General features: G+C 42.6%; 1 protein-coding gene across 1 annotated transcript; it reads left to right on the forward strand.

Moving 5' to 3' along the window:
* Positions 1-456: 456 nt before the first annotated feature.
* On the forward strand, positions 457-14,088 carry lnpep (leucyl/cystinyl aminopeptidase). The gene is made up of 22 exons (XM_076099673.1): positions 457-887; positions 3,226-3,317; positions 3,743-3,945; positions 5,157-5,268; positions 5,347-5,604; positions 5,808-5,998; positions 6,194-6,332; positions 6,811-6,945; positions 7,086-7,206; positions 7,309-7,460; positions 7,553-7,666; positions 7,760-7,891; positions 8,076-8,210; positions 8,694-8,854; positions 8,937-9,025; positions 9,115-9,301; positions 9,426-9,582; positions 9,999-10,183; positions 10,403-10,564; positions 10,954-11,094; positions 11,199-11,280; positions 11,499-14,088. The coding sequence occupies exons 1-22, from the start codon at positions 860-862 to the stop codon at positions 11,628-11,630; spliced, it is 3,108 nt and encodes a 1,035-aa protein (XP_075955788.1). The 5' UTR covers positions 457-859; the 3' UTR covers positions 11,631-14,088.
* Positions 14,089-14,569: the final 481 nt, after the last annotated feature.

Here is a 14,569-nt window from a genome sequence, read left to right on the forward strand (position 1 = left end):
TGGTATTCATCATATTAACTATTTATTTAGGGGCTAAGACTTGGGGTTAGGGTAAGAGCTATGAATAGGCTACGGTTGAGGTTAGACATGTGGGTTAACATTTAGGGTTGGGCTCCAGGGAACGAAACAAAATGTCCACACAAGTATAGTAAAAAAAAAAGTGTGTGTTTGTTTTTGTTGTTTAAACCATTTGTTTGACAGTTCAGACTATGTTTTACGGTTAGATTAACTGTAAATAGGTAGAGTTTAGCTTTCTTTGGGCCAGGTTGAGGTTAAGCATGTTACGGTTAGGATTAAAACCACCATGTCATGAATGGTAAGAAATACAATGTTCTCACAAGTATAGTGAAATATTTACGTGTGTGTGTTGGCGTGCATCTGTGCATGTCTTATGCTCTAGCCCCGCCCTACGGTAGTAACATCCAATAGGATGTCAGCATTGAAATTCGATGAGGTTGTCAACAACCGGTCGGGGAGGAAGCAAAGTGTCATTTGTCCCGTTCGTTATTTTACCAACGGGCATGTCAGGGTGAGATTTGTGTACATATTATCAGCGTACGATTTTTGGATAACTCCGCATTCACGTTGTAGTCTATTAAATAGCTATGGGCGATACAGTTACAGATATCAGCTAACGCTAACGTTAGCTAACTGAATGTTCTTCAGTCACTTACAAATGTCAAAAGTTGGCTAGTTCCAAGCTAACGTTAGAGCAGTGAGGACAGGCTGCTAATTATTGTGAGCGTTTGTTAGCCTGCCCCGGTGGATTGTGGACCAGCTAGAAAAACACACGTCTGTGGAGCTGCTGTGAAGGTTTCCCCTTGTTTTGGACGCGAGGAGCTGTTTGAGATATCCTACCATGGATCCATTTGACAGCAACAATGCAGGTAAGGAAGAAAGATGGTAGGTACAGTACTATCGGTAGGCTAGTAGCTTCAGGCCAGCTAATAACTAATGGAGGCATTAGCAGTGACATTCACCGAGGACACATGTTGAGAGGGATAGGTTTGACTTTTGGAAAGACAAACCGGTTTGTGACTGTAACGTTAGGTACAACGTAGGGTGTGTGTGAACCATGCTGTTTATTCATGTGACGTTTTGCTATAATTTTAACAGAACGACGCCAATAACACATTTGTAGCAGTTTAAACAATGGCTGCCTTGACAGAAACATAGCATGGCACTGTTGAGACTCAAGTTGTCTGTGAAAACACAGCAGCATTGTTTGTCCAGTTGAAGCCTGTTGGTTTGATAAGAGATGTTTTGTGTTGGTGTGGAGAGCTGATAAGTCATGCTCAGCTCCGCTCAGGCAAGCAGCTGCTTTATAACCTCTGTTATGGTGCTAGGGTGTCCATGACTTCATTAAAACAAACAATAAAACCAAGCGCACACAGTAGTTTCTCCTCGGCGGGTGTTATTGTATTCAACCTAGAAGAGGCAATCACCAAATCACAGCAGGAACACTTCCTGTTTTTTTCTTCCTGTTTGTTCTGACTTAGTGATCAAGCCCAAAGTCACATTTCACAACCACATTCTGGCCTGACAATGGTGAGAAAACAGAAACAGATGCTTCCTTCCCCAAATTTGAATCACCAACCAACCAGTATCAGTATGGTGGCTCAGTACTCTGCATCTTTTAGTGTGTTGTCTGTTCTTACCTGGGCTGAATTAGTGGACACACTTGTCCAACGAATACATTTAGCTATATTTCTGTGACTCTAAGGTAGAGTTAATAAATGTTTTGAGTTAACAGGAAGAGCGCAGTCAGCAAATGAACATGGCCCGCTGCTGCATTTACACAGCTTTAACCAGCTTGATGAAAGTACAGGAGTTGTTGGTTGCTCACATTTGCGTGGTGTGTTTTCTAATTGTAGTCCAGATGATAACCATCACATCCTTTTGCCCCCTCTCATCCGAGCACGTCATCTTGCTTGTATGGAATCATTTTCAGCATGTTATCACATCAATTAGAAGTAGACATGACAACCGGGATTAATCCAGTTTGATGTGTTTTGTATGGATCAAATTTTTATCATATCCTCATAATCACATTACACATTACCCACTACTTAGCTCTCAGCCTATTAATAGACAATCATACCACAGGGACGTGGTTCAGGCAGGGACGTGGCGACAGCACATCAGAAACACTTTACAGGACATACAAGGAACTAAATTCACCTCGTGCATTTCTGGACTTTTGTCTTTCTTGTGGGGAGCTGAAGCTCAACTCATTTTGGTGTCATTGTTTCTGTATGCACACTGTGTATATTCATAAGAGTTCACTGGCTCTCTGTGCTTTCCACACCAATCCATCAGCAACTGAGAGTGACAATGCTTTGTCTTAAGTTTGTAAAAAGCATGATTGTAACGTGAGGCAAATCGGGAGACTTGCATTGCTTCGAGTTTTACTACTTTTGGTATTATTAAATTAGGAGGATGAACATACCTCTGATTGTTTCAAGGATTACTGAGAACTATTGTTTGGAGAATCTGGCTGCCAGAAAATCACGTGGGTTTTGTAAGACACGGCGTAACTCTTGTCATTAATCTTGATTCTGAAGATGCAGGTTACGGAAATGCAGGCTTTTATAAACTGCAGTGACGGGGCCAGATGATGAATATTCACTGTATTAGCTTTTTTTAATGTCCTTGTTTTTATTTTGTATATTTTTCTTGTTTATTTGTATATTCTATGTATGTACATACATTGAGAGCAATGTAATCGTACACATACATGGCCAATAAAGCTGATTGTGATTCAGATTGTTCCTGTACCTGAGGGCTCTTTCTCAGTTTTTATTTTTTTTTGTAGGTTTTTTTTCTCCACATGAAGGAATGAACTGTGAAGGAATTACAGCTATTTCAACACTTATTAGTATATGTCTTACATCCCTATGAACCCATTCTTTCTTGGTCAAAGTACCAGGAAATGCTGCAGGAGGTTTACTAACAGGAAACTGAAGAAACTCAGTCAGTGCTTTGTTAAACAAGGCTTCATGTTGCCTGCACATAGTCACAGACAACAACAAAAAAATGGCTTGTTTCCACAACTCTTCTGTGGAAAACTTTGAAACTCCAAAAGTCACAGCACATATGTTAACATACAGTGCAATACTGTGTGTGTGTCAGTGTATGTAATCATTTAGATTCCCTCTCTCACACCTCTCTCATTTCCTCTTTTGAGAATCTCCCTTGTGATTTCTCTCCCTCTGTGTGTTGCAGAGCGAGCCAACCTGCCGAGGAACATGATTGAGAACAGCATGTTTGAAGAAGAGCCTGATGTTGTGGATTTGGCCAAAGACTCTGCATTTCCAGTATGCTCATGTGATCTTATCCATGCATGCTATACATGTGTTCATTTTAAGGACCAGCCTGGCTCAATAGTTTGCATATCACAGAAAGCGTATTTGCACCACTCTGCACATTACCTTTTAGCAAGTGCTTTCATCTGTAAATCTGATAATGGGAACAGATCAAGGCAATATAAATACGGATCAGTTAATTCAAGAGTGGCACTTGTGGATAACCAATGATGCTCATTTGCACACTTTCAGTTCACATACTACTGCTCTGTAAACTATTTTAGATCTGTCAGCCGCAACTATCTAAATTTAATAATTGTGAGAATTACTTCTAGCAAAAATAACTTAATTTTAGATGATGATGATGTACATTGTATGAGAAACCCTGCACAGCCACACTGGAAACTAACAGAGTGTACTGTACATGCTCTCTGCAGACATTTCCTGCTCTTGACCCAGATGAGGTGGCGTATGAGCCTCGTAGCTCCCGGTTGCTTGTGCGAGGCCTGGGAGAGAACGACATGGACGAGGATGAAGAGGACTGCGAGTCTTCAGCCCGTCTGCTGGGCATGTCCTTCATGAACCGTAGCGCTGCTCACAGATCCATCTCGTCCGCATACACCAGACAGGGTCCACCCAGGTAATGCACTGAAAAGGGTCATCATTTGGGACAAATTATGTTGGCATAAAAACGCAGCGCTGCATAAGCAATCATGCATCATCACATGCAAAGCTCATGTGATTGGTATTTGAGCCTGGTGATATACAAATGTTGAATTCAGGTTAATTACACTGTAACTAAGTTTCCATATGTAAGAAATACTGAAGCATATTTGTTCTATTTTGGAAGCACATTTTGAGATAAGTAAGCCATATTGAGCTCGCAACTGTTGATGGGGGTAATATAATAAGCACCATTTTTAATCTCTTTCCTCCATGACCTCATCTTTGACTAAGATTTACATAAAATGAGAGAACAAGTCCTGGTGGTTTAGGTGAACAGGTTGGACAACATATTCTGCAACTGCAACTGCAGCTACATTGTAGTTACAGTTGCAGAGTAAATAAGCGAATCCATGCTAAATTAGAGTTAGTGCACCTCAATGTAACAGGACATATCCTTGTAGTCACTCAATCAGTCCAATCCAGTATAAATCATCTGTAACAACGATACTGTTCAGGGACGCTTTCAGTGGTAATCCCAGACCAAGAAAAGTAGCCGTTAAATGCAAGCACCATATTAGAAACTGCCTGTTCAAGTATTATGCTATGTTCACACTACAAGCAACTAAAGCATCAAAACGGCCGAGCATTGCCAGATGCATTGCTGCCGTTGAGGTAGTTATGTTGTTAAATAGCACAGAGAACTGGCTTACCACGTTTGATAGATGGAGCAGAATAGGGTGAAACAAAAACATATTGTTGGTTGACGCTTCTCAGCGTCATTGAAGTGCTGAAAAAAAGTTCAGATCAGCTCAACTTTGATCTGTAGCCCCTCACGCTCGTCACCAGCAACAAGTGCCAGGCGTCAGTTTGTAGCCTCCATTGACAATAACTTGTAGCCTGTTGTTTAGTTCTAAGTGGATACAGACCATGACGTGATCTGGACATGACAAAGTACAGTCAAGGTTCCGTTCCTACATGATGCAGATAACGTAAATATGCCCAAACATTTTTTTATTTTCACGTAAAAGGGTTTTAGTCCGTTCAGCAACAGAGTACCAAGTTGAAGCTAATGTTCAGAGCTTCTGTTCCACCGTTCACTGTTTTTTCATTCGCACTGCTGTTCCTTTTCATCCTGAATTTGTAAATTAGTAAAAGTAAGTAATGTTATACTCTTTTTGGTCTCAGGTCATGTTCCCGACCCTCAACCCGTACCATCATTGTGTGTGTGTTGTTCCTGGTGATAGTGGCCTCTATGACTATGGTACTGTACTTCTTACCTGGATGCACCTTTACCAAGGTAAGAAAACAATCCACTGGTTCTGTGATTTATCGTAGTCATTTCCCCTGCTGACCCCAACCCTCCATCCTTCTGCAGAGTGGTTGTCCAAAGACCAACAAGACCACTCCCTTCGAACAAGTCTACCCCGTGTCCACAAATGGTGAACTGTTTCCGTGGGCACAGCTCCGGCTGCCTCGCAGCGTACGTCCTCTTAGCTATGACATCACCCTGAACCCGGACCTCGACGACATGACCTACACCGGCCGCACCGTCATCAGCATGTCGGTGCAACACAACACCAAGCGCATTGTCCTGCACGGTGCTAATCTCAACATCACCAAAGCTACTTTCAAGGTGGGATTGGACGGGGTTTGTGTGCGGATGAACATGTGTTATAACACATTGAGAGTTTAGATGAGTTGTCCTTCTGACTAGATGTACAGAACATATATACACACTTAAAAAGATCTCTTTTGGACCAGAACAAAACACTTGATTGAAACTTTTTTTTTCTTATGTTGTCTGCTGTTCGTCTACTAATATTCCATGTCTTCCAGTCGGGTGATGGGGAGGCCAGAGAAGTGACTGTACTGGAGTACATACCCAGACAGCAGATAGCTGTTCAGTTCTCCAAGGAGCTGAAAACAGGCCTGTGCTGTGTCTTGACCCTGGATTACTCTGCCAGCCTCTCGCATACCTATAGTGGTTTCTACAACAGCTCATACTCCGATAAAGACGGAAACAAAAGGTACACTTGACTATTTGGCTGTGAACGTACTTCACAATAATTGAAAGATGTCCTGCAGAGTAAGGACTTTATAAAACGCCTGTACAGAGAGGGTTGTGTGTCTTCATAGCAAATCATTAAAAAAAACTGAAATTACAGCAAATATCTAATTTGTTATTTTTAGCATGATCGTGCTCTTCCCCCTCTTGTCACCAGGGTCTTAGCAGCAACCCAGTTTGAGCCGCTCTCAGCTAGGAAGGCCTTTCCTTGCTTTGATGAACCGGCTTTCAAAGCCACCTTCCTGATTCGGATCAGCAGGAAACCAAACTACCTGACTCTTTCTAACATGCCTCAGGTACTGTAATATTCATTCATTCATGCTTATTTTTAAGTGTTGAAACACCCCACATAGTTAACTAAAAGAAACAAAAGATTCTCTCTCAACGCACCAAAAAATGTACGTAGACATCAAACGATAATTTGATCATTTTCATGTAGTGGGCTAGAAACAGGGTCTGTTCTCAGCGTCACTAGGTTTATGACCTAAAAATAGTTTTGTTTTTGTCAGTGTGCACGGCCGCATTCTCTGCTCCCCCACACGTTGTCAACTGCAGCTGACCAATAATGTCACGTGTGTCACCTATATAGACACAATTTACGATACAACACTATGTCACCTCTTCTCCTGAGGAACTCGTGGGTCAGTCCTGTCCCCACTGCGACTCGTACGCTCTTCCCGTGGGGACAAATAAGCAGACCGTGTCTTGTTTTTTTTTTTTGCTTGCGGCGCTGTATTAATTAGTTGGTTGTAATATTGTCCTTTTGTATTTCAGAATAAAAGCACACCACTTCTCAATGGCCTCATTCAAGATGAGTTTGAAATGACCAGCGTCAGCATGAGCACCTACCTGGTCGCCTTCATCGTCGCCAACTTCACCCCTATCAGCAAAAATGTCTCAGAAACTCGGGTAGGTCTTGCACAAATATGAATTTTGGCTTCCAATATATACATATATGTTGTACTTTTTTATTTATTTTAATTTAGTATTCAGTGAAGTTTTTGCTGATAAAATGATTTTGTGTTTGTTTATTTCTTTCTGTGTTTTAGGTGTCTGTGTACTCTGTGCCAGAGAAGAAGGAGCACACTGGCTATGCTCTGGACACAGCCTGCAAACTGCTGGAGTTCTACAATGGCTTCTTTGAAATTACCTACCCCCTCGCAAAACTAGGTGAGTGCACAAAGGTACTTGCATGTGTCACACAAGGTGCACACACACTCTTGTGATCCCCGCCTTTACACATCCCAATATTCTTCCTTTCTCTTTTGTCAGACTTGGTAGCCATCCCAGACTTCCTGGCAGGAGCAATGGAGAACTGGGGACTCATCACTTTCAGAGAGACCAGCCTGCTGGTGGGCGAACAGTCCTCTCCTCTGGAAAAACAAGTAGTTGCCTCCGTCATCGCGCATGAGCTCGCTCATCAGGTAGTTGTGTTTGCCTGTTTGTTGGTGAAAGTAGCAGACACGGTGAATATGCTACGGTCAGGTCCTAATCTATCTCCGATGATGTGTTGCAGTGGTTTGGAAACCTGGTGACGATGAGGTGGTGGAACGACCTGTGGCTCAACGAAGGCTTTGCCACATACATGCAGTACATGTCGCTGCAGACTGTTTTGCCCAAGCTGGACATTGTACGTTTACACATCTGCCTCATATGCTTTGAAGCAGATAAAGCTGTGTGCTTCATTGTGTGCCTTCGCAGTAAACCCTGTGTTTATTTGCAGGGTAATTCGTTCCTGGCAGTACGCTTCAGAGCGCTGGACAGTGATGCACTTAACTCCTCCCACGCTGTGTCGGCGGAGGTTAATACGCCAGAACAGGTGGAAGAGATGTTTGACTCCGTCTCCTATGAGAAGGTACACTTTTGTAATTTATATATACTCAGATAGATAGATGCAATTTTCATTAATTCACTGAACTTCCATATCCAGCTCTTTAACTCAGAGAGAACTGGGTCTCCCACTCATTCAGAGCTTTAGTCAGTGCTCTGTTTAGGGTGTGATCACTGTGTGTTTAGGGTTGTGTGCCTGTGTCTTCCAGGGTGCCTCCATTCTCCTGATGCTGAATGCCTCCCTGCCAGGGGACCAACAGTTCAGAAAAGGTATCATTCAATACCTGAAACAGTTCAGTGGATCAAACACGGACACCAACGACCTCTGGAACAGCCTTACACAGGTGTGTGTGTGTGTGTGTATCACTTTGGCTACATCTAACGTTTAACTTCCCTCAGTGATCTGTCAGCCAGCCATGTGATCTGACATCAGCTGCGTTTGGCTAGTTTCACTGTCATCCCATAATGGTTGAGCTGCATTATCAACATAAAAAGCAGTAAATGACTTCTGATGATAGTTGACCATGTCATCATTTATTGATCCTATAAGAGCGTTCATCTTTTTTCTCACATTGCTTTGAGGGGATGTCAGAGCACAGCATGCTGTAGATACAGACAGTAGATTTACTGTCTCAAAGGTTTAAAAGCACGCGCCTCAGTTAACATCCCCTTTGGGTTTGGTTTGTAGAAATTGTAATCTTCTGAAAATAGCTGCAAAGTTTCAGACCACTGCCAGTCACGGTTGTCTTCATTTAATTCACATAACAAAAAACAATGAACATGCACACTGGACTGCACAGACTCTGGATTTCTCTTCCTGTCCTCAGGTTGAGGTCTCGGCGCAGCACCCGAATGTGTCAGAGATGATGAGCACGTGGACGTCACAGAAAGGCTTCCCATTGGTCACTGTAAGCCGTAAGGGAGGTCAGGTGACCCTCACACAGGAGCCCTTCCTGCTCACATCCGACAATGCCACGCAGACTTCCAGGTGGGTTCAACTCCCCCCCCCCACACACACACACAGATCATAGAAACACAACACAACCCTGACTGTATTTTGTTCTCTTTAGCTTGTGGAATATTCCGGTGACGTACGTAACTGACAACTGTAGTTTGGGCCCTGAGTGCAGACAGATGTTCACTCTGAAGAACAAGTCGGGTAAAACACAAAGCATTACCTGCAACATCAAGTTAAGAGTCAAGATTTTTATTTTGTGACAAATGCTACATTTTTGTGTGTGTTTTCAGGGACTCTGAAGGAGCTACCAGAAAGTGTAAAGTGGCTGAAGTTGAACTACAGAAACACAGGCTTCTACATCGTCCACTACGGAGAAGAGGGCTGGGCTGCTCTGATAACAGCTCTGTCCAACAATGTCGGTGTTCTTACACACGAGGACCGGGCCTCGCTCATACACAACATCTTTGCTCTTTCCAGGTAAAGCGGACAACACAAATAGTTGTTCTTCAAATTGCATTTAGTTACAAGACAAACGGAAGTAGAGGAGTGTTTCATTCTCCGCCTTTCTTTCCTCTCCCCCGCTGTCCTGTGTTTTTAACAGACTGGGACGCGTGTCTTTTTACCAAGTCCTCAACCTGTTGAAGTACATGACCAATGAAACTCATACTTCTCCTGTGACAGAGGCCTTGCTACAGCTCAATGTCATCTACCAGCTGCTTGACAAAAGACAAGAGCACCATCTTGTGTCCCGCATGAAGGTATACACATATATACACACTCACACACACACACACACACACACACACACACACTTACAGTTAAGAAATGTAGGTCACAATACATTTTGAGAATAAAGATATAATGAGCCACATTTCTGTCAAACACCTGCATCCTGAAAAGTTTGTAAAAAGAAATATATTTTTCAAAATCAATGTGTGGACTATGAAGTGTTTTTGTGAGTGTAATTGTCTCAATAATGAGAAACATTAAAACACACATTTGTATATCTTGATTGGCTTTATTTAAGACGTTAAGATGTAAGTTTTGATGGCACGTCATTGTATCAGGACATCTAGGATACAAGCGAACATCCCACGTCTGTGAAAATAAATCATACATTCTTGTGTTTCTGTGCACTAATACAATCCCTTATTGTTTTTGTTACATACGACAGGATTATATTCTGCATCAGTTTGGTTCTCTGATGGACAAGCAAACATGGGAAGAGGAGGAGAGTGTGTCTCAACAGGAGCTGCGCTCAGCGCTGCTTGGGATGGCCTGTAGTCTGAGTGAAGAGAACTGCACTCAGCGAGCCCAAGCCCTGTTCAAAGAGTATGTCGAGTCCAATGGGACCTCACGGTACGTATAGCACACTATTTACTTTTCAGTTGCTTTTCTGGGTCACATTGACAGCTGCAGCCGGGTGAGAGGTGCAGCGCAAACCTCTTTACATAGATAGAATCCATGGGGGAATGTCTCTGGATTGAATTAGTATCTGACGTTGACTTGTAGACCGTGAGCTGAATTTTGGTCCACTTTTAACCTAAAAATAGGTTTGCATCTTTATATTTCCTGTAGGATCCCAGGGGATCTGCAGCAAGTTGTATTCACTGTGGCTGCTCAATCGGATGAAGGTTGGGAGACTTTGCTCAGCATGTACGGACGTGTCACCTATGATGCAGAGAAGAGAAAGATGCTGCGGGGCCTCGCGTCTACTCAGAACGCACGGTTTATTGTGTGGTAAGTGTTTGTGTGTGTTGGCCTCTGGTCGTCAAGCAGCAGCGTCTTTCCTTCCCCACTGAATGAGGGAACAATCCAATACACTCGTTCAAAGTGCCTTTTCTAATGTTTTTATTATTGGAACATTACTTTAAAACCAATGTGTAACAGAGCAGCAATATTTTGAATCTTGGGTACTGTGATAAACGTTGAGTTACAGTCACTAAAACACCAATATTTCAGATGTGATAAAACATGTTTTCCTTGTCGCTGGTATTTTTTTAATCTTTATGTGTTTTGTCTTCAGTAGTGATTTAAAGGGCTTGACAAGCAGTTTATTTTCCTGCTGTATGGAGGTGGGTGTAGTGTAGTGTTGTTTATGCTCTGAACACTTATTGCGGTCTGTCTAGGATTCTAAAGGCAGGTCTGAGGGGGGAGCTCATCCAGACGCAGGAGTTACCTTTGGTCATCAGCACCGTGTGTAAAGGCTTCACCGGCTACTTGTTTGTGTGGGACTTCATCCAAGAGAACTGGGACAGCCTCATAGAGAAGTAAGTGGTCCCTGTCAGCTCCATACAAGTCGTCACTGAGAATACATTTTAAGATTATTTTACATAAAAAAGGAAAAGATAAATATCAGTGTTTTTGGCTAAAGGTTCCCGATGGGCTCCTTTGCCATCCAGACAATCATCAACTCTGCCACCTCTCAGTTCTCCACACAGGTCCACCTTGATCAAGTATGTTTTGTTTCTTTTCTGATGCAGCGTATTTGAGGGTCTGTGCAATTGTTTGTGGGGAGATATGTCAAGTGATAACATAACGTGTGTGTGTGTGTGTGTGTGTGTGTGTGTGTGTGTGTGTGTGTGTGTGTGTGTGTGTGTGTGTGTGTGTGTGTGTGTGTGTGTGTGTGTGTGTGTGTGTGTGTGTGTGTGTGTGTGTGTTGTGCGTTGTGCAGGTTCAGAGTTTCTTCTCCAGTTTGAAGAAGCGCGGCTCTCAGATGAGGAGCGTGCAGGAAGCTCTGGAAACCATCAGGCTGAACCAGCGCTGGATGGACAAGAACCTGCCCACGCTCCAAAAATGGCTCTAATACAGCCGCTCCATCCGGCCTCTGCCCCGCTGACGGGACAAAGGGGCACGACGTCAAGACAACAACGGTGTTTGCACTATTGTAGCACGGTGTCTCTTTATCCTTTATCCAGGCCAGAGTGCGAATCAAAGCCAGAGGTTTGGCTCTACCTGGGTGGACAAGGTGTTCTCTTGAGGTTAGTCCTGTGTGTTGTATTTGCTAGCTCAGGGTGGCTCTGATTGTGTGTCTGACAGGAAGTTGTCAGATGCGAACACACACTCCTCACAATTGATGCTGTCGACCAAACCTCTCCTCTGCAGCTCTCATCTAAACCTCACGCCTGAGCAGACCATCGTGCTTCACCCACACTCCTTTTCCTCCGCCTGCTCTCAGGCACCTAACTGTATGAGCTGTGCCACTTCAAAAAAGAGGAAGTATGAAGAATGTCAACATTACTGTGTGTGTATACTGTCAGTCAGTCCTAGACTTTATCTCAAATTGTCTGATATATGTGGATGCAGCTGTCGGGGATTTCTCAGCGATGAGAAGTTGAAAGTACAGGTACGTTAGAGAGGAATTACACTGACCTTGCATCGCCATGTTATAAAATAGCTGCCTGCCATTCTGACCTCTAGTTACACGTGCAACTGGAAGCATTTACTATATTAGTCATGATTTGGCTAGAAGATTGCTTGGTTGGTTGGTTGATAGATAGCTTAAAATACCAAACTTGTATTTGCATCAATTGGATGTAGTGAGAAACCTTCCCACTGTGTACAGTAGATGGCGTACTGCACACCAGTGCAGGTTTAAAGCAACAACCAATGTGTCTTAGGTGAGAGCAGGCAGTGCTCGCTGGAGCCAAACGTTGATTTCTTTCTTCCTCTACGCGTCATAAGCCCAGTTTAGCTCTGATCAACACGTTTTTATTTCGATAGCTTTTTGCCTGCAGTGCAGTCCCTGTACAGACTCCTTTAACACCGTGTGCTCGTAAACTTGTAATTATAATGTAAATATGCTCAACCCTATAGTGTTTTCTCCTTCGATTTTGGATGTAATGTTTTGAACATCTTGACTTTTAACATTTTAGGATTTGCTTTGTGTTGTGTGTGTGTGTGTAAAGTGTAAAGAGGAAATGTATCCATAGAATTGTTTAGGAGTCTTGGTCAAATAGTGTCTCCGTATATTTTGATTGACTTCCCCCGGGAGGTCATTTGCTGATGAATGTTAGTGTTTTAAGGGCTAAAGTGCATAATGAAGATACAAAGTGTATAGAAGAACATTTACACTGGGCAGGACTCGTCTGTGCTGTAAGCTAAATATACAGAAGGTTTAAAGTTAGTCTGCCATGTTGCTCCTGAGAATGAGGAGTAGCCTAGCTATTGTTTTTAGAAGGTGTCTGAACGTGTTTCCCCCAGCTTTTGTTTTTAAGATTTTATTTAAATACAGTGGTACACTCATCCTGAGCTTTTTTTAAAGTGGTACTGCTTACTTATTCACTCCATCACTGTCATAATATTCCATATACTGGAGTAAATAACGTAGATTTAGATTTGATCATTTTCTTTGAACATCCTTAACACCTTCATGAGACATGCATGTTTTTTTGTTGCCACATTATCTTCTTCTGAAACCTTTTTTGTTTCTTTTATGTAAAAACTTTTTTCAAACGTGTGTCAAAAAGGAAACGCACATTGGTTTAACTCCGGGTAGCATTATCTCATCTCTGTGCACAGGCTGGAAATGAAAAGGGCCGCGTGCCTGTTGCTGCACTAGCGACTCCTACTGGTTGGTGGAAGTGGCTGCTGGGAGGAGGGGGACCAGCCGTGTTTTGGCCCTCTTAGTGAGATGGCAGGTGGAAAAACACACACCGAGAGACATCATGTGTTTCAAAAGCATGGCTGTCTACACTCTGCCCAGGTGTGGGGGTCAGCAGCACGAAGGATCTCTACAGAGGATTGTGCATTCCAAACAGGAGAAAAGATTAGTGTGACACTTTACTTTGAAGGATCTCATGGACGTTTTGCTCTGTCTAGAACAGTATTTGACTTGTTCCATCCATCCGTGTGAATAGGCCTTCAAATACACAACTCAAATCTTTTATGTCGTCACTAATTTTACTTAATTTTACTTTTTTTTTCCAGCTGCCAGCAATCATGAATTAATCAGCTTCATTGAGGCTCTGGCACTTTAATGTTCCATCATGTTTTTGTTAATAAGACAACTGTTTCATGTGAAGTCAGTTGCAATAAGCTTTAAGAGACAAGAGTTGCTGATGTCAATCAGGTACCAGGTTCAGTGGAAGTTGGTGAATCAGGGATGTGGCCGGTCTGATGACAGGATTGTACTAGAGTACCACATGTGCAGTTAGCCCAATCGGATCGTCTTTGTTTTTGCACTGGGATAAAATGCTGCAGATGCTTTTGAAACTGTGTTGCTCCTTATGTGAATAAGATATAAATAAAAGTTGTTTTCTGAAGATGTTGGATTTTACTTTTTTGTTCAAATACAAAGGCGACACAATACTAAAGATGATGCAACTTTTAAGATTTTAAATGTAAATCTGAGGAGGGACTTGAAAGCTGTTCCTCCTAATCCATTTCATCAAGCTTTGTCACATTCGGGAACAAAAATTAATTTTACATTCTTGCTTTTGATAAATCAATTGTGAATATCAGGCTGCAAGACCTCTAAATCCCAACTGTGTAAACACAGTGGAGATGTTGATGTGATTTACAGTGAAAAGCCTTTCACACAATGCTTTACATTACATTACAGTCATTTAGCAGACGCTTTTATCCAAAGCGACTTACAATAAGTGTATTCAACATCAGTTTTCGAGAGAACAACTAGTCTCGAGAAGTGGTGGACTTCTGCTTCTCGCTTGTACCACCAGAGGTCTCTCTAGGTCTTCTGGAAACATCCCTAGTTGCTCTCGTTCATATTTTCCATTGTAGGCT

This window comes from Anarhichas minor, unplaced genomic scaffold (assembly GCF_050575085.1).
Source record: "Anarhichas minor isolate MPS153535 unplaced genomic scaffold, ASM5057508v1 ptg000025l, whole genome shotgun sequence".
Taxonomy (NCBI): Eukaryota; Metazoa; Chordata; class Actinopteri; order Perciformes; family Anarhichadidae; genus Anarhichas; species Anarhichas minor.